Source organism: Engraulis encrasicolus, chromosome 2 (genome assembly GCF_034702125.1).
Source record: "Engraulis encrasicolus isolate BLACKSEA-1 chromosome 2, IST_EnEncr_1.0, whole genome shotgun sequence".
Taxonomy (NCBI): domain Eukaryota; kingdom Metazoa; phylum Chordata; class Actinopteri; order Clupeiformes; family Engraulidae; genus Engraulis; species Engraulis encrasicolus.
In genome coordinates this window covers 6700960-6721095 of record NC_085858.1, presented here as the reverse complement: position 1 = coordinate 6721095, position 20136 = coordinate 6700960, and the positions used below count along the sequence as shown (strand labels likewise).

Sequence of the window (20136 nt, the reverse complement as noted above, 5' to 3'; positions counted from 1 at the left end):
AGTAAAATACTGTAGATAATAACAGACACATAATAAGGCATTTAAAAAGGCCTGGCCTGTGGACTTCCGGATGGAGCATGGAGTAGACACATTTCCTCCGTGCTCCCACCAACCCTTTAAAAATCCTATATTTTAGCCCCAATGAAACTATTAACCAAAATCAACATGTAATGAACATCAAGGGACAAGAAGATGACCACAAAAAAACCTGGACAGACCTTGACCCCGAGGTGAACGCAGGGCGCGTCGTAGCCGTAGAGGTCGAAGTCTATGAGCACGGCCGCGGGTATGCCGGGGAAGAGCTCGTGGCGGTGCAGCCGGAAGGCGCTGATGAAGCTGGACACCAGCAGCCCGCTGCCGTAGGCGGCCAGGAAGGGGGCGCTCAGCATGGCGTAGTAGCGGCGGTCACGCATCATCCAGATCAGACACGACCAGACCAGCAGCACAAAGCCCAGCCACGACGTGTAGGTGATGCTCCACACCTGAGGACAGACACAGAGGCAGACACAGACAGATAGAGGACATGCTTTATTATGGGGTCCCAAGAAGAGAGGTGCAGACTCTCTCTCACTCTCACTCTCACACACAGACACAGACACAGACACAGACACACACACACACACACACACACACACACACACACACACACACACACACACACACACACACACACACACACACACACACACACACACACACACACACACAAACACACACACACACGTACCATCATGATGATGAGAGCGGGAGCATAGCTCTGCTTCAGGACGAAGGCTCCAAAGAGGGCCAGTCCACCAGGCTGTTCCTCAGGGGCCGTTGCCTCGGAGACACCCGTTATGACATCATCGGTCTGCTCCGTCAGGTCCACCGTCGCTTCCTCTGATGCTGTGAACAGTCGATATCATGTTTGCAAAATGCAGCCGAATCACAGCTGGGGGGACCACTCTACCGTGTTTTTGTTCAGTTTCCATTCCCTTTAGGTACGTGACCTTCACGTGAGTACTTTAATTTGGAGGGGAAAACATAAGAGTCTTCCTTGGCGACTGACGGAAGCAGTCTTTAGAAGCAGGAGGGCAGTCAGTTGTTGTTGGGACAAAATTACCTTTAGGTGGAGTGAGAAATGCTATGTTCTTAACAATGAAAAAAATAATTAAAAGCCGTTCAAAAGAGCCAGTTTGAGCCAGTTTTGAATGGCTCTTAGAAAGGAACAACAAGCCACTATTATCTGGATCCCAAATTCAGCGTCAGTAGGCTTTTACCAAAACATTTTGAAAACTTAGATACTTAGATTACCAAAACTTAGATACAAACAAAATATGCAGGTGCCACTATCATAATAGTGACCCTGTATCTATGAACTAGTAAAAGAGGTAGGTACCATCACTTAGGTAGTCTTGTGGTCTGTATACAGGTAGAGCAAAGCATTCTGGGAGGAGCATGTCTGACACTTGACACTCAGGGAGCAGCATGTCGGACATCTGAGAGTCCAGAGATGGAACGCTGTGCTTCTCCCATCTACTGCTCATCACGAGTTCAAACGGCTAGAGAGGAGGAGAAGAAGAAGAAGAAGAAGAAGAAGAAGAAGAAGAAGAAGAAGAAGAAGAAGAAGAAGAAGAAGAAGAAGAAGAAGAAGGAGAAGAAGAAGAAGAAGGAGAAGGAGGAGGAGAAGGAGAAGGAGAAGGAGAAGAAGACGAAGAAGAAGAAGAAGAAGAAGAAGAAGAAGAAGAAGAAGAAGAAGAAGAAGAAGAAGAAGAAGAAGAAGAAGAAGAAGAAGAAGAACTCATCATACAGGTGCTACGTTTAACATTAGAACATAAGAAAACATTTATTGTTGTTTAATGGTGCCAATTTAAGAAAAGGATGCTCTTTCGGTCCAAAGTACTCTGCTAAGTATGGTCAAATCTCTTCCATGTATATAACTGTAAACAAGTGAAAATGGTGTAAAATCTTGTGTTTACCTCTAGGCTGGTGGGTGATGGGGACATGACTTCTGAGAAGCTAGGAGGTATCTCACACATAGCAGCTAGCTCGATCCCCTCTACCTCCTGTAACAGACCAAGGAGAACATCATATTGAGATTGACATTTCTATCACATTTATTCACAAGCCAGTTCAGCTGTTTCGTTGTTTAATGGACCTGGTCCTTTAAAATCCTTTGTTAAATAAAAAAAAGTACCACGGCCATATATCACTTTGTCACTAGAGCTGGGCAATATGACTATATATATCGTTATCGTGATAAAATTTAGTATATCGTGCCCTTTCCCTTCTATTTTTTATATCGTGATAAACTAATTTTATGAATTTTAAACTATTTAAGATCATTTAATTACATTTCATGTCACTATACATGCTCCAAGTTCATATAACTGTAAAAATAAGAATAAAAAGATTCATTTTTAAGACAAGTGGTTATGCAATACGACAAAATAAAGAGAAAATAAAGAGAATAACAGAAAACATACATAATTGTGCTGTATCGTGATATATATCGTTATCGTGATACAAGGAAATCCATATCATGATATAGGTCTTTTTCCATATCGCCCAGTCCTATTCGACACTACAATATCTATTTTATTTACCTATTAAAAAGTGTTACAGGTAGCTCATTTTGACAAAGCAGCTCAACGTAAGGGCTCAATCTAATAGAGTAAGGAAGGGAGATAGCCTGTCCCATGTGGAGGGTCTGAAAGCACTTAAGGCAAGTTTGGGCTACCCCCCTCTTCCCTGTTTAATATGAAGTTAAAATGAGCTCTGCTTACCCAAAGTATCCATTAAGGTGTTTTAATACAAAGATATTAAAGCACACATAGAATATCTGTCAGAAGGGGTGCTTCTAAAAATGTTTCAGGGCCTTATGGAAGAAGTGTAATTAACCCCACCTTATGAATATTAAAATGATCCTAAGTACTTAAAATAATGCGTCCAAAATCGTTCCAGTGGTTCATCAACATGTAAAAGGGTAGAATGTACTTAGGGATTTGCTGAGCCACTCTCCATAGGCTATAACGGTGGTACAATAAATACATTTAGGAGTGGTACATCTATCTGCAATTCTAATGACAGCAATCCCCCTTTTAACCTGTACATAAAACGCTTCTGTTGCATTACAGAGACATTACAGAGTATTCAGGTTGGTAACATCAGATTAGCCTGGGCAAGCCAGTCTGGCCAAGATGGCTATCTCTTAACTTTTAAAATGTCCCTCAATTGGAGTATTTCCACTAGCTTGAATGAACGTCTGAACTCAGCGCAGCTTGGCCAAACTAGAAGGTCTGAAGAACTTCCAGGCCTCCATGCCTCAGAGCAACCTTACCTCTGTGTTGAGGTGGCCCCCTTTAATATTGAATATTGACTGTTGAAGTGTTGAGGTAGATAGTGTTGTCAGATGTCCTACGTGACTGTTTGGGTGCATTGTATGGTCAGAGGCCTTAACGGTTAAAGGTACACTGTGCAGGAAATGGTCAAAAAAGGTACTGCAACTATGCTGCTCATTGAAACTGGGCTGCCTATTGCCAAATTTGATCTTAACATGAAAGTTTACTAAGTAATAAACAAATATTTTCTAGTATGGTCCAAGTACAGTCATTTTTGCAGCTAAAAGTGGCTATTTTTGGAAATTCAAAATGGCGGACCATGGAGAAGATCCCCCTTTTCATGTATGAAAAGTACATTTTTTCCAGTCATAATGAATACTTAGAATTGATGCTGGTGGTAAGTATTCATGAAAAAGGTAACATTAGTGAATGGGCAGCATGAATTCTGAAAATAAACAACTAAAAATCTCACACAGTGTCCCTTTAACGGTTGACAACACATTGCACCAAACAGTGACGTGGTAGGTCAGGCGTTTTTTGAAGGTGCCTTAGGGTTGAATGGGTTATAGAGGGGAGTTATCATATCAAAACTAGAACTGATGAAACTTCTCAGCTGAGCAACAAATCATCTTTCAAGCCCCCAAAAATATATAGCTGTTTGCAACTGAACCTCTGTTAGTCATCATTTGCCAGATGGAGGAGTGCAACACTGCTTCTTTACGATTCACCACATAATTTTTTGGTGTGCTCGCCAAAAAATAAAGTGGTGAATCGTAAAGAAGCAGTGTTGCACACACCAAAATATAAAGTGGTGAATCGTAAAGAAGCAGTGTTGCACTCTTCCACCTGACAACTGATGACTATCAAATAGAAAATTCCTTTGTGACTTGTTAAGGACTTGAAAAAAATGAGACTTGGACTTGGACTTGACTTGGCTAGGGTATGACTTGGACTTGGACTTGACTTGGTCAGATGTGTCTTGACTTGTGACTTGACTCGGACTTGAGAGGAAAGACTCGAGACTTACTTGTGACTTGCACATTAGTGACTTGGTCACACCTCTGCTATATAGTACCATGAAAAGCTGCACTTGCTGAAAAAGAAACTTGAAAAAGGTGTGCAGGCCCTCGCAAACCTTTGTCAAACTAAACCTCTTGACTTAGATGACCTGAATGATTGAACATTTTCACAGACATGTCCTTACAGTAGATGGCCTGCGGTACCTCTGGGTTGTCTGGGAAGATGCCCATGCTCCCTGCTCCTCATAGTTGGAGTTGGAGTTGTTAGATGACTGAGTTGCGGGCAACTAAACTCATTTTGACTAACAACTATACTCCTACAGCTTAAAGGTGGGGTTGCAGGTATGACATCACGTTGGGGGAACTCCCCCAGGATTCTAAGGTTCTACATAGACTCATATGAGCCTGCGGAACCCCCAACGTGATGTCATAATAGTACATTTTCTTAAAATGGTTAACCTGCAACCCCACCTTTAATATTTTTTGGGGGTGGGGGGGAGGGATGTTGAGAAGGAGTGGGGGCGGGGCTTAGTTCCCATTGGGGGGCATTAGTCCATTTTATTTTTTAATTCCAAGGGGGGCGTTGGTAGGCTTATGATGGGGTCAAGGAGGCGTTGGGAAGCTTATGACACGCTTATGATAAGATCAAGGGTGTTCACTCAAACTTGCTAAACTCTTTTGACTTCTCATACCTCTGGGTCTATGTGGACCCATTTGTGCATCAGCGCCACCAGGGTGAAGTAGAGCAGCAGCAGCAGCAGGGGGTTGATGAAGACGGGCCACGAGACGTCTGGCTGCAGCTGCAGTCTGTGGGGCTCAGAGGAGTTGGTGAGGATGAAGGCAGTCATGCCAAACAGCCTGGAAGAGGAGAGGAGAGGAGAGGAGAGGAGAGGAGGAGAGGAGAGGAGGAAATATATTTCAAAAAATAAAAACCCTGTCAAGTGATTTCACTAAATGACTACCACTGCCAATGCCAAGTTGGCCCACTGCCACCTTTTGCCTACCTTGCGTAGACGTCGTGCGGAGGAATGCACTCCTGCAGCAGGGGGAGCTGGTAAAGATAGAGGCCGAAGATGTGTCCGGCACTGAAGATGGTCATCATCACACACATGCTGCTGAACGCCAGCAAAGACACCGGCCGATTGTACACCCACAACCACACCAACATCAGAAAGGCCCCAAAGTACACGCTAGACGTCAGAGAGGGCAAGGCGATACCTGAAATATGGAAAATATCAATATAACAACAGCTTATTTACATCTAGAAACGTCAACACTGACCATAGGGTAAGGGGTCTTCAACATGAACTATCTACATATTGTTTTCTTCTCTAGACAGGCGTGACCAAAACAATATTTTTTATTTCCAGGGAAACCCTGAATACAAAGCAACTTGTTTCCTTTCATTTAAAGTGGCAAATCCAAGATGGCCGACATTATACATCTATAGCAAAATTGGCATATTTGGTGTTTTAAAGGCATTGTTTTGACTGGCATTGGTAATATTTGATCGTTACATGATTGCCAAGTCAGCCATTGCATAAAGCAAATCCATTACGAAATCCAATATGGCCGACATTGTGTATAGAAAAATCAACAGTAATGATGTTTGCAGGTTTATAAAGTAATTTCTTTGTCTTGTGATAGCAATATTTACGATAGGTCTACTCTATTTAGTCACACATCTAATAAACAAACTGTAGTCAACATTTGTTTCACCTGTGGTAAAATTTCAATGAGGCCTCCAAAATGTCAACAAGTGAAAAGTCCAGCCTGGGTCATTTCCCAACCCCGCCAGTACCTGCTAAGCAAAGTTGGATGGTCACCACCACCTTCCCGGCCGTGTTCATGACTGAGGAAATCAGCAGCCTCAGGCCGGCCATGAAGACCACCAGCTTCTGGATGAAGGCCGGCTGGGGCTGGGGAAGCGCCCCACCACTTGCCTCCGAGCTGTCCGTCGTGGAGCCCATGTCACTGTCATCGTCATCGTCTTCCGTCTCAGACTCGCTGGACTCCTGGTCCGTCCGTCCGTTTGGAAGAAAGAGATCAGAGAATACTCCGTCAGTTTTACAGTACAGAAGGGGCAGCCGTGGCCTAGTGGTTAAATATATTTAGATCAGAGGGTTGCAGGTTCAAATCCCACCATTCCACTCCCTACTGCACTCCATGGCTGAGGTGCCCTTGAGTAAAGCACCTAACCCAACACAGCTCCAGGGACTGTAACCAACACCCTGTGAGTAACTGTAAGTCACTTTGGATAAAAGCGTCAGCTAAGTGTAATGCAATAGAATGGAAGGAACCCAGTTGAGCTGCACTAACTGTCTTGGTAAGAGCAGAATCCCAACACTGGGACAATTCTACAAAAAGACTGGATCCCAGGAAGGAATTACATATGGTGCGCTGAAGACATGTAGAAAAATTGGGTGCGTAAACCCAAATAGAACAGTTCAATGGCGAGAGTAGGTTCACACACTGAGAAAGACGCTAAGGTCAAGCAGAAGGAGGGTTTTCTTTTTGAGAGCAGGGCAGAGCAGAGCAGATGTTTCTGGGTTCTGCCTTCATTAGCATTCTCTGTGATCACCAGACCACCATTTCACAAAAATTACAAAAATGTCAACACGTTAGGCAGTATCTTTGATACATAATCTAATGAATATAAGTACAAAGATACCAAAGTCTGCTACACCTGGTGCAAAACATCCCACAACTAACAAGAATAACCCTCAAGCTTGAGGTCTAAAAGTTTAATTTTATTTCATATTTTTTCAGGCTTTTTTTTAGATTTAAATTGGGAAAGGAAAAACATTGTGACAGTTAGTATCACACATGCATTTTGTCTCAGGTTGGAAACTCGGGAATTCTTGATTAATCAAGTAAAATCGGTTGTTTGTTAAAGGTTGTCCCCACCTCATCGTCCGAGGGCTTGATGCAGTTGTCGTGGAGGCTGACGACAGGCGGTGGGCGGAGCAGTTTCCTGCAGAGGCGCCAGATGAAGAGGCCACACCACGTCAGGCCCAGGTCTGGAGCCAGCAGCCGGAACACGTTACCCGCATCCACATCACTGAACCTACCCAGACACAGGTGCAGCTTATTACAATGCTCTAGCAGTTCATTGTTAATGTGGAGACTCTGCAAGAAAAACTATAACCAAAAATATAACCATTATGTGAGCAAAACAAGAACAGAACAAGTGGATGTACGGTACATCCAACAACAACTAAATTGTTTCAAAGTGCTTCAAAGGTGAACGTATAAGTGGTTTTAAGAGATAAAAATCTACTTAGAGAAATGGACAGCCAAATAACTACACACTTCCCTCTCAGTAAAGACAGGAGCCCTTAATTGTTTAATGGTCAGAAAACCAGCAAAGAGCCACACCACAGACACCACAGAAGCCAGCTGATGGCTAAAAACCATCCGACCCCATTCATACCTCACGATACCCAGATGATAGAGAACCAGGTCCCAAATCCCGCTTACTGCAGAAGAGATCACACACACAGACATAGACACAGACACAGACACAGACACAGACACAGACACAGACACAGACACAGACAGACACACAGACACAGACAGACACAAAGGGAAGGGGAAATATATCATGAACATCATTATGGTAATGATATTGATTATAAATATCATTATGGCTCAGTGATTTCTGTCCAATCAGCACAAGACTTCCCCCAGTTATTCCGACTCATTAAATTTTCATTCAGCGGCATGAGCCGGGCCAGAGGGCTAAGCGGCAAACAACAGTGATTAACCTCCTCTTGTGGGTGTGGTCCACAGAAGGAGAGGGAGATGTGTTATTTCTTTTTTTTGTTCATTAAAAGTGGTCACCTTTTGACTGTACAAGACTACTCATGGTTATTTGTTACTGGCTGTTGGCTATTTTGGGCGGTGAAGCGACGTGATATCATGGGTCACTGTACACTATACTGAACATGTGAGTACATGTGCACTGATGCCATCATAAGGTACTTGTCATGAGATGGGTGTTAAGAGGCAACATCTGTAAGTGTGCTTGGCCAATCAAGTTGATTCCGATACATCCACAAACACATGTGGCTAAACAGATATGATAGTAGTTCCAGCACTCCACGCTCTCCCATGGTGCGCATCCAGTTGAATAAAATGTAGAATGAAGAGGTGGATCGCACACAGCTCTTTGTAATTCTTTTTTAGCTATTTTACATAGCAGCTATGTAATTAAAAAATATATATATAAAGAAAAGAAGAACTGAGTAAGATGCACCTCGTCCTTCAGTAGCCTCTTACTGCAGATGGGAACGCCGGCGGCAGCTGAAAATACTCATAACAACATCATAACAACGATTTTGGTGACAGTAGTGTTATAAAACAGGCTCTGTGCAATGGGGTTAAACAGATATGATGATAAAGGGTCCAGAGTGTCTGGGAGGTGTTTACCATGCTTAGGGATGTAGGAGAAGGCGATCTGCATTCCACACTGCAGGGCCAGGAAGGTGACGCTGGTGCAGCAGAGGAACATCAGGAACTTGCCCGTCTTCCCTTTGGAGGAGGAGAGGAGAGGAGCAAAGCAAGGTTGGAAGCACGGCTCTAAATAAGTCTTTTTTTCATCAGCAGCCAAAATGGCTGGGAGGTTAATATTACCAGCCAAACACAAACTCTCTAATGGGTCAAAGTGGCTAGTAAGTCTTCTTTTCTAACAGCCAAACCGAAATTTCACCAGCATTTCGCAGGTTGGCGGGTGTTAATTTAGAACCCTGGTTGTAAGTAATGCTTATTTATCGAGCCAGGTTTATTACAGGGGAGGTGCTGTACATGAACATAAAACAAAAGAAATTAATAAAGTAACGTATACTTTTCTTACCTATTTTCTTACTCTTATAAGTAATCTAACTAATAATGTTGTGAAAATAGGTAGAACACAGAGTAGACATACAACACACCCATAAAACACAAGGGTATACTAGACGGTAAGAGACACACACAATGCTTGCAATAAACACAATCATCACAGTTTGGATGTGTGTGTGTGCTCCTTAGCTTGGTCATAAAACTGAGACCCCATTATAGCCACCAGTGTTAATTGAGTGGCTGGGTTTTATTCATGGTTTTGCACTGTGTAGTAATAGTAGAAACATGATACAATATATGAGACGATGGCAGTTATGGCGTCACTTACATTTTGGGTGACGATACTCCTGAAATATGTCATACAAGTTTTCTTTTAACCCCCATCACAGCAGTTTTTAAACCTGCAAAGGTTGACATCTTGGAGTTCAGAGAAAAAGTTTAAGTCTTGCCATATTTTTTTGCTTCAGCAGAATCATTGAACCAGCTTATCATAATTACTTTTGCTCTCAAGTGGGACAGAGGTATGAATTAGGGAAGTCACCTGTCTTCAAAGGCACGAGCAGATGTGTTTGATTTTCCCTTTTGTTTACCTCTGCAGACTGACATTTGATGATCTTTTAGCCATTAGTATCTCGCATTCCACAACATACAGAGAAATCAATTGAGGAACGCGGTGGCCATTTCCTTTTCCGAGGTTTTCAAGCTTTTTGTTTCAGGAAAACATAACAATTGAATTTCACAGGACAGGTCGATTGAGCCCCTATCCGACTAATGTCTGTTTTGTATGCCTCCATATCCACGGTAGAACAGAGGAGGAGTGTTACTATAGGGCCTCATTGGCCCGGGAGACTGGACATGCAGACATGCAAGACACACATGCAGGTGGGACATAGATGCAGCATTGTTGTTTGGTTTCTGTTTGTTTAGCAGAAAACCCAATTGGGAGTCATGCAAAGCATTAGCTGAGGCAGCAGAAATGCGTTTCCGATAACCTCAAGTTTTGACTAAAAGCTTTATGTCATCTCTCAGCTGCCTGTGCCGTGCCTTTACAAACAGCTGTCCGGGGCTCATCCTGGTTAAAGCTGTTTAATGGCCTCATCAACCCCGTACACACACGCACGCACGCACGCACGCACGCACGCACGCACGCACGCACGCACGCACGCACGCACGCACGCACGCACGCACGCACGCACGCACGCACGCACGCACGCACGCACGCACGCACGCACGCACGCACACACACACACACACACACACACACACACACACACACACACACACACACACACACTGTTTGAGCTGTCCTCCTAGGCCCCTTACACACTAAGGCGGATCCGCCTTAGTGTGTAAGGGGCCTAGGAGGACAGCTCAAACAGTGTGTGTGTGTGTGTGTGTGTGTGTGTGTGTGTGTGTGTGTGTGTGTGTGTGTGTGTGTGTGTGTGTGTGTGTGTGTGTGTGTGTGTGTGTGTGTGTGTGTGTGTGTGTGTGTGTGTGTGTGTGTGTGTGTGTGTGTGTGTGTGTGTGCGTGCGTGCGTGTGTGTACGTGTATTCGTTTACACCCCTACCGTACACATTAATACAGAGAATTATGTTTTTGAAAACACTCACTGAGGTGAGAACTCTGAAAACTCCGAACTGAACAAAGTGCAAAAATGACACTGTGGACGCAGGCCTCACGGTACTTTCATGCTTTTGTCTTCCTCTACATTTCGGGCTAAAATTATGAGTTGTAAAATGGTGAAGTTGGAATTTCGAACAGTATGGAACTTATATTCTCTCACTTAATGACGACCACCCCAAATTCAAAGAGATAAACCAAGGAGGAGAGGAGAGGAGAGGAGAGGAGAGGAGAGCGGGAGAGGAGAGGAGAGGAGATGAGAGGAGAGGAGAGGAGAGGAGAGTGGTAGAGGAGAGCGGGAGAGGATAGGAGAGGAGAGGACGAGGAGAGGACGAGGAGAGGAGAGGAGAGGAGAGCAGGGACATAAAACGTGTAGCAGATCCATATCACTCTCTGGGAGGTACAGTAACGCTCGTTCCGAGCACGAGCACGAGCACAAGACGAACGCTGACACCACCACTCTTAATTCCTCACTATAATTACTCAGCCATGCATTATATATGAGAGTATACATACAGCACAGACACCAGTCCAGGCCCAGCTCTTTACACCAGCTCTTTTGGTGGAGAGCCCATCCATGACACTCGCTCTCATTTAATGGCATGTATTGATCACCAAAATGCTTCATGGCAGCACTGAGATAACTAAACATCAAATATATACTACACTCTTATTCACTGGGATTGAAATGGAAACGATTAATAGTAATGGAACAATAAATCCCCTCCCCCCGTTTGTCAATGGCTATTTCCTCATTCCTAATTACTTTTGTGCTACAACTGCTCAGCCAACTGATACTACAGTATTTCATATTGGCAAATAGTCTGCCCAAATAAGACTGGACTCGTGGGGACTTGTGATATTGTTATGATGTAGCAGATAGCCCCTATGCCAGGGCTATTCAAATGGCGGCCCTGGGGCCAAATGCGGCCCTTGGACAGCAAGGCTCTGGCCCCCCACAAGCCCCTTGAAATACTGAATTGTTTTTCAGAATTTAGAGATAAAAGTTCGGGTTCCGAATCGAGCTGAAACGGGACATGAGACGTTAAAATGCAGGAAATTATATCTAAAAAAATGCCAAACTTTCTGGGGGAGGACCCCCAGACCCCCACATCAATGAAGTGTCCTGTATTTTTTTGATTGATTGTCGGCAACCATAATACATTCCTGAAATTCGACCCCTTAACTAGGAGGAATTTGAAAAACTGGCCCTTGTTGACATTTAATTGAATACCCCTGCCCTATGCCATACACTACAGAGGTGGGAGATCGAGTTATTTTGCTGATCAGCCCTCGCAATCGCTCATCGAAAACGCACAATGTGATATAATGTGAGACTATTTTACTGTTTTCCTCTTTGAGTCTAGACTTATGGGAGATATTTTAATTGTATTCAATGTTAAGCTCATTCATGTACATGTAATATGCCCAATGTGATCAGGTCCTCAGTGTGTGTGTGTGTGTGTGTGTGTGTGTGTGTGTGTGTGTGTGTGTGTGTGTGTGTGTGTGTGTGTGTGTGTGTGATTAGGTATTCAGTGATTTGACATCATGAACATGAACAACCAGAATTAATCCAACATGAACCTACTCACACTGAAAAAAACACACAGTACAATCAGTCAAGCAAAACTCTAAAAATGTATATTTTGTTTACCACACTGCATCCCTACATGCACACTGGAAAATGTATCTCTGCATGCTGAAAGTGAAAGCCCAACTAGAAACTCCAACTCCCATTGTCATTGTGACACAGCACACAAGTGAACATTGCACATTGCACACAACAAAACGGCATTTATGCCTCACCCATGCAAGGGGGCAGCCCCCAATGGCGCCCGAAAGGGAGCAGTGTGGCGGGGACGGTACCATGCTCAGGGTACCTCAGTCATGGAGGAGGATGGGGGAGAGCACTGGTTAATTACTCCCCCCACCAACCTGGGGGGTTAGGAGTTTAACTGGCAACCTACGGGCTACAAGTCTGACGCCCTAACCCTACGTGACCATTTTACTGTATCATCCTCTCTCTAGGTCCCTGTCAGGTTCAAGGCACCCTGACCTGCCCTGATCTACCACCCTTTAGTGGCACCCCTGGTCCCTGGCTACCTCTCTGTTATCTCCACCTGGATAAATGGCTTTGAAATGAAGTAAAGGCAAGTCTGTACTGCTACTACTCAGCCCTATAGACAGGACATATGTGCTAGACACTAAACTTGGCCACCAAGTTAATATATTACAATGGAAGCAGAGTCTGTGAGTATCTTAATAAGATCTAGCTCTATGCTTTAAACTAAAAGTGTATTCTTTTAATTGAGAAATTGACCATTGATGATGTGTGCCTAATTCAAAATTCAGCTGCTGGGCAATGAACAAAACAGCAAGGAAAACAGACCATCATTCCAGAATTAGCTGACTATATATTAGCAGTATTAACTAAACCTTAAAAATTGATTTGGAAATCCTCAAGCCAGTTTTAAGGCACTTAAGAGGATATGGCTTGTCACATTGCTGACTCTTGCTGTCTCTGCCTGTCCCTGCACAGGCTACATGGGCACTCATAACGCCTGTGGTTTGCTGCTTTGAAATCCCCCAGACTCCAGTGTAAAGACGATCTGAGAAGCAGTTTTTATTTACTATGGCCACAAGGAAAAACACTGCAACAACACATCAAAGAGGCTGAATAACTGTCTACTGTGTGTATTCTTCACTTATTTCACTTTGAAGGTCTAGAATGTAATTTTGTCAAAATGTATGCTGCCCAGAGTAAAAATACATTAAGTTTCACAGCCAAATGTGCCTAGCGAACCTGAGGAAGATCCACCTACTCATGTATGAAAAGTGTACATTTCCAAGTCATAATGAATACTTAGAAATTGATGGTGCACATATTCATGAATGGTCAACATAACCTTTATAAAAAATAAACTACTAAAAAATTCCGCACTCTACCTGTAACCTACCAGTGATGGGAGTAACACATTACAAAGTAATAACAAGAAATGTATCCTATTTTTATTTAAGTCTTTCTGCCTTCTTTTTGTGGAGTTAGAAACTGGTATGTCAATATTCGCCTCGTCTGCAATTCAATTTGCAGTCACTAGGGGCGTCTACATTTCTAGGCTAGCAATGGTGAAGGATCTTTTTAAAATCCTGGTTCCGGATTGTGATCCAGATTACCACCAGAATTGAATCACTTGTTCCTTGGGTCATTTCCAACAACTCAACAAAGTTTCATCCAAATCCGTTCATAAGTTTTTGAGTTATCCTGCTGATAAACAGACAGACAAATAAACAGACAGACAAATAAACAAACAGACAAACCAACGCGACCGAAAACATAACCTAGTTCTTGGCCAATGTAATAATTACTGTAATGCATTACTTTCAGAGAGATAGAGAGAGAGTGGGAGGGAGAGACCTTATTAATCCCCAAAAGAGAAATGCCACCTGGCCATCCACACGACACATAACACCAAGACAATAATAAACTAGAAATGGACTCAGAGAGTGCAGACCTCCGCCAAGGAAGCTGTTTGATAGAACATTTGACTATGTTACACCCTATTTTTATTTTAAGCCTTTCTGCCTTCTTTTTCGTGGAGTTAGGAACTGGAATATCACAATTTGATATCACAAAATATCACAAAAAGAGCTAAAAAATAAATCAGAAAGTCCATCCTAAGTTTTACTGACCGAGCACAGGAGCACAACAGAGGACTTTTAGAACACACTAGACCATTTCACCACACTAACACCTCTCTTATACATCTACAATACGTTATATATCTCTGAACAACGTAAATGGGAAATGGTCATCAATGACCATGTCATGGCTCACTCAGACAAAGCTGCCAAGCCCAAGCTATTTATGAATCTTACGATCATTGAAATTTACAGCCTTACTGTAATGAGGTAGGTGTATGCATTTAGTGTGACTCATGCGTGTCATGTGGGATGATTGACAGTTGCTACTGTACCTTTGATGGTGTGTATACTAGGGGAGGGCAGGAGGGGCAGGGTCAGGAGAAAGACCAGATACACCACAGAGATGCCATTGTACCTGAAGGATATCGCTGCAAAGGGATGGAGACAAAGACACGCCAACAATGTCTTGAATTGGTCAGACGTTTTCGTAATATTTTGTCGTTTCTGACTTACATCTACATGTAGCATTGTGTACTACTTGCACTGTACATTCATCATAGGGGACATGTTTTGTTACATTCATTTAAACTCTACCTTAATAATGTAACAGGGAGAGTAGGGTAATGTGGGACCGACTTTATTTTACATCAATTACGTACATTTTAACGTGTAACAATATGCAACATTGCGCTTACAATATACCTACAGTTAAGAATGATAAAGTGCCAGAGAGGTCAGTACAGTGTAGAACAAACTATTAGGCATTGTTACATTTATACAACAGTAAAACAAAATGATAGTAAAAGACTAAAAATATCCTTAAATCTGTCAATCTGGCAGGCTGAGGTGAAACATATTCAACAAAGGCTATTTTGAAGAATAGCTGATAATAACTGACTTGGAGTAAGTGATTGGCTATGTAATCAATTCAACAAATTAACTGGTAGGACAACGTTGAGACCCAAAACCACTTGGATTAATGTAAATACTTGAAGTATTATCCCAAAGCAAAACCCTGTTAACACAAGTCACCACAAGAGACGAGACATCAGCATCAGCACCAGTTTCCAGCTCCCTTCTGCATTGATGCCAATTAGCTGCATTCAGTTAACTTTCTATATCGATCGATCCTGCGTAAAATGGCTATATTATGCAAGAACATAGTGACTTAACCGTACTCAACGATTACATACAAAGCTGTGGAGTTAATAATGTCCGTAATTATAATAAGGATTAGTATTCGAATAATTACTATAACATCATTACCAACATACACATTATTACCATAACATAGCGCTAACACGTCTTGGCACTGAATAAAATAGAAATAGAAAATGAACTTGCCAGTAAGCAGCAGAGTTGGCAAAAGGACGTTATAGAGCACTCCAACAATAATATCCGTTGCCATTCTCTCTCACAACTCCACTTCTGAGGAACACAAGCCCGCACATCCAAACTCATAGCCCGGCTCTTCCCAGTCTGCTCCGCTGCTGCCGTTACTGGTACTGGGGTCTGCAGGTAACTCCCACAACACAACACCCACCACCCCCCTCTCTCCCTCAAGCCCAGCCCAGAGGGAGAGGAGGATGCGGGGGGCAGAGTAGAGCAGAACAGAGAGCAGGGGAGAAGCATCACACCCATCAACACTCTGGCTAATGTCTGTGGACGATTACACATGCATTAGGGTATAAAACTGGCTGTAAGCAGGCCACTTATTGCACAACACGTTCTTTTTGTTTATTGTTAAAATAAAGGTTTTATGCAGACTTGTAAAAGTTTGTTTGGCCATTAGAATAAAAACTCAGAGATTGAAAAGAAAAACACTATTCAGAGTCCTGGGGGTGAACTTTTTTCACTCTCCCCGATTCATTTCTGAGTCGGAGGAAGCATATCTAATATTCATGGGGGATTGTCCATTAGACAGGCATTACAGCCAGAGTGCCAAGCCTTGCAACCCCTTATCGGCCCCGCACATCTCAGGGGTGGGGTGGGGTGGGGTGGGGTTGGGTTAGGGGAGGTGAGGGTGGAGGTGGTGGTTCTGCTGATGCTGAGGATGACGCTAACAAGAGAAGAGAGAGAGAACAACAGAGAATGGTGGAAGTGAAGCTAGTTTTGAATGAGACAAAAAATATGTGTGCACAACTACAGTAGAAATGAACAAGGAAAAGTGGAGGTGACTTTAAGGTACATTATACAGTATAACGGCCAGAGTAGGCGTTGCAAATATGCTGCTCATTGCAACTATGCTGCCCATTCACAAATTTGATCTTTTCGTGAATATGTATTAAGTAATAAACTAATATTTACTAGTATGACCAAAGTACAGTAAGTTTTGCAGCTAAAAATGTATATTACTGGAAATTCAAAATTATGGACATGGAGAAGTCATAATGAATACTTAGAATTAGATGGTGGTGGTACGGAATTGTGAAAAGGATAACATTTGTAAATGGGCATCATAAATTCTGGACATTAACTCCTAAAAAATATTCCATACTATTCCTTCAAGTTTTAAACTTTCCATATCAGGGTCAACTACGGTAAAGAGAATTATGTGTGGAGAGTAAACAGTAAAACAGAATTATTTGCATGTTACCCCTAACCTATCCATTCTTCAACGGGTTGGTTAGTCCAGGAACCCTTTAACCTTGTAGACAACAGAAAAACAAAAAAAATCATGTATGTTATGACCTTATATTTTCCAAGCACTGTCAAAAGGAAAGGTACAATATTCTATGCCATGATGACTTGAGAATTTTCCAAAATGAGATCAATCTCAGCTATCATCAATATGTAATTCTCAAATGTCCTTGTGTTTCGTCCTTGTGTTTTTGTTCTACTGTATTCAAGGGTTAATCTTACTGTAATTCACCAGATTGACCTTTATGATGAAAATACCGTTTACTGTCTTTGTATAGACTGAAGAAGAGAGGTGTTTGTTTCCAGAAAAGTGAGAGGCACCTTAGGATGAGAAGAAAAAAAACAAAACGAAAAACAAATAAAATCAATACTTCATTTTGTTTGGGTTCCTCTGGATTTCACTCCTCCAGTCCAAACAGTAAGTAGTTCACCCCAAAAGTGGAAGAGTCGCCCCAAAGACAGTCTGTATTTCAGCAGAAACCCATTAAAAGAAGAAGTAGAGAGAGAGAGAGAGAGAGAGAGAGAGAGAGAGAGAGAGAGAGAGAGAGAGAGAGAGAGAGAGATGTGGGGGTCTGGTTTGGTCTACTCCTTTCATTCTCCTGGAAATCCACTAAATAAGAGCTCAGTAAAGGCTCTAGAAGATCTAAATTGATTACAGTGATGAGTGCTGACTAGGCAGCTAATATTTCATTGACAGTGCAATTTGGGCAGAGTGAACGGGCAGTGTAACATGGGCTGTTTACTCCGGAAGGAGCCCACGCCACAGTGATTACCTCTCCACACTGTAAGCTAAATGGAGAGTGAGGGACAGCCCATCATGTATGCATAATGTAACACGATGGGAGACTGTATAACACAGCTGTTTACTCCTGCAAAGACACACGGGGAGGCCAAACCATCAGTCACTTCACTCAAGTGCATCACAATGAAAAGAAATTATGTGGATTGTTCTGGTCACCCTTTGGGGTTTTATTTTATTATTTGTTCTGACAGTCATTGAGTGGGATTAATTAAAACACACACGCACGCACGCACGCACACACACACACACACACACATGAATGTTGCAAAATGTTGCACTTGCACGGACTCGCACAACAGTACTTGCATGTCCAGCGATTTTTTTTTTTTTTGTCTTAGCTTTGAACAAATCAGTAGGCCGTATTATCCCCTTTGTTTAAATGTTTACACTTGAATGTACATGTATAGTGTCTGGCCTCACACTTAGCATTGGGCATTCAAAAATACTGCTACTAACCCTCTTCTTTGCGAGATAACGTAGACAGTAACCCAGTAGTCAAAACAGGATCTGGGTGAGAGGGAGTATATCATCTTCATTCACCTTGTGACTCCCCAGATGTTTGGTGTAATTCAAACAAGGCCTGTGATAAAGAATAGTGAGCGTCACAAACAAATAAACCCCTCTCCAGAGCCCCTGGGATGCTGCACGAGAGGGCAACAGAGTGCTCTGTTTAAGGAACCCAGTTCAATCAATAAAGTGCTGGCTGTATAAAGACATACATTTAGAATTACACCAATCCCTGGTGCTATGTCAAGGCCAACTTTGAGGATACATTAACTGATATGAGGACCTTCAAAGGTGAGTGATATTAGAGAGTGACAGAAAATGTTGTCCAAGTACTGAACACACACTTTATTGAAAATGAAAAAATTAAGACCAGAAATGAATGACTACTTAGATGAGTTTGTGTACCAACAGCATCGTTAGTATACTGTATAATGTGGTTAACAAGCCAAACCAGGGTGGGAAATGGTGTAAACACTCATCATAGACATGTGGGGAGGGGGTTTTCTGTCTTTTCACATTCTCTGCTAAGATCCTTATCCTGTCCAACATTTCAACATCCTCAATACATCTGTCCAGGCATTTCTTTTCCCACTTTGAGAGCAACTTCATTTTTGCGAGACTTTGCTTGGAATTAAATGTGTCTCTCTATTCAATGTATTCCCATACCTTTATTTAGAATTAAATATCATGGTTTTCAAAGTCTGTATAATGAGAAATGTTCATATTAATTCGTTGACTGGGATAAATAGCTTATTGAAAGCATTTGCAAAATAAATTGCTTTTTTTTCATTCAATTTCAAGCCGAGGTCCACTGACCTGCAAAAATCAGTAGGACTACGCCTATTCATCCCCTCCTCCTGATAGAAAGTCATTAGGTTACTTAGGCCTGTGCAAGCGTGTGCAGGGTGCGGGGTCAGCCGCAGACTGAAGCTGAACAATAGTGTTAAATATAATAACTCCGTGGTGCTGAGTGTTGCCGCCCCCTGGCGTTTTTCTGAGGACGGCGCTTTCTACGAGACAGGAAGTTACTTAACTTGGCTCCAGAAAATGTTAATGCGTTTTGTGTCATTTTGGGGAAAACGATTTTAGCCATTCTTCGACCCCAACAATTATATTAATTGAGTACAAACAATATGAGATGTTTTCTAATTGGCCTACAACAAGGACGAGCAGTTTATCCACCACCAAAACTTAGCAGTTAAAGTGCAAACAGTTGAGGACAAAATAGGTGTAACAAAAATAGACTTTGCTTGTATGAGGATGCACGACAGACCGGCTTACTGCAAATTATCTGTGGGCTGACATAATTAGCATGGGCCTCAATTTCTAGCTGTGGGCATCCTGTGGAGTGTGGACATCAGTCCTTCGCTGTCTACTGTTTTTGTTTCCCCCCCTAGCATTTCATAGGTCATTTTCAGCCCTATTCAAGGCACGAGCTAGAGGTAAGTGCTACTGTTATTGCATGTCTAGTTTGACATCAGGTTATTTCAGAACTACATGGTTCAGCTGTTGACATCAGACTGGCAAACGGCTTTTCCCGTTTAAGATTAAGGAACAACTGGCACCACGGCAACTGTTCATTTCAATGCATGTATGTTAATTTTCACATGATAAAACTCTCACGTTTTTTCTTTATTCTCCTGCATAACATGCTGGTTTCTCCCGTCTCTTTGAAGAGGGCGCCCCTTCTCCGCAGAATGTGAGCACGCTGACGTTTTGTGCAATCATGTGATTAGACCCTGT

General features: G+C 42.6%; 1 protein-coding gene across 1 annotated transcript in view; it reads right to left on the bottom strand.

Annotated features, from left to right (window-relative positions):
• Positions 1–20107, bottom strand: part of si:dkey-11f4.7 (piezo-type mechanosensitive ion channel component 2) — a 61535-nt gene extending 41428 nt beyond the window's left edge. The window contains exons 1-14 of the mRNA XM_063193226.1: positions 20017–20107; positions 18343–18466; positions 15789–16503; positions 14777–14872; positions 8771–8872; positions 7773–7818; positions 7247–7406; positions 6141–6354; positions 5344–5557; positions 5032–5197; positions 1959–2045; positions 1379–1541; positions 728–885; positions 219–482 (exon numbers count right to left, since the gene is read on the bottom strand). Of these exons, the coding sequence (XP_063049296.1) occupies positions 219–482; positions 728–885; positions 1379–1541; positions 1959–2045; positions 5032–5197; positions 5344–5557; positions 6141–6354; positions 7247–7406; positions 7773–7818; positions 8771–8872; positions 14777–14872; positions 15789–15852 (1734 nt within the window). The 5' untranslated portion in view covers positions 15853–16503; positions 18343–18466; positions 20017–20107. The remainder of the gene's footprint in view (positions 1–218; positions 483–727; positions 886–1378; positions 1542–1958; positions 2046–5031; positions 5198–5343; positions 5558–6140; positions 6355–7246; positions 7407–7772; positions 7819–8770; positions 8873–14776; positions 14873–15788; positions 16504–18342; positions 18467–20016) is intronic.
• Positions 20108–20136: the final 29 nt, after the last annotated feature.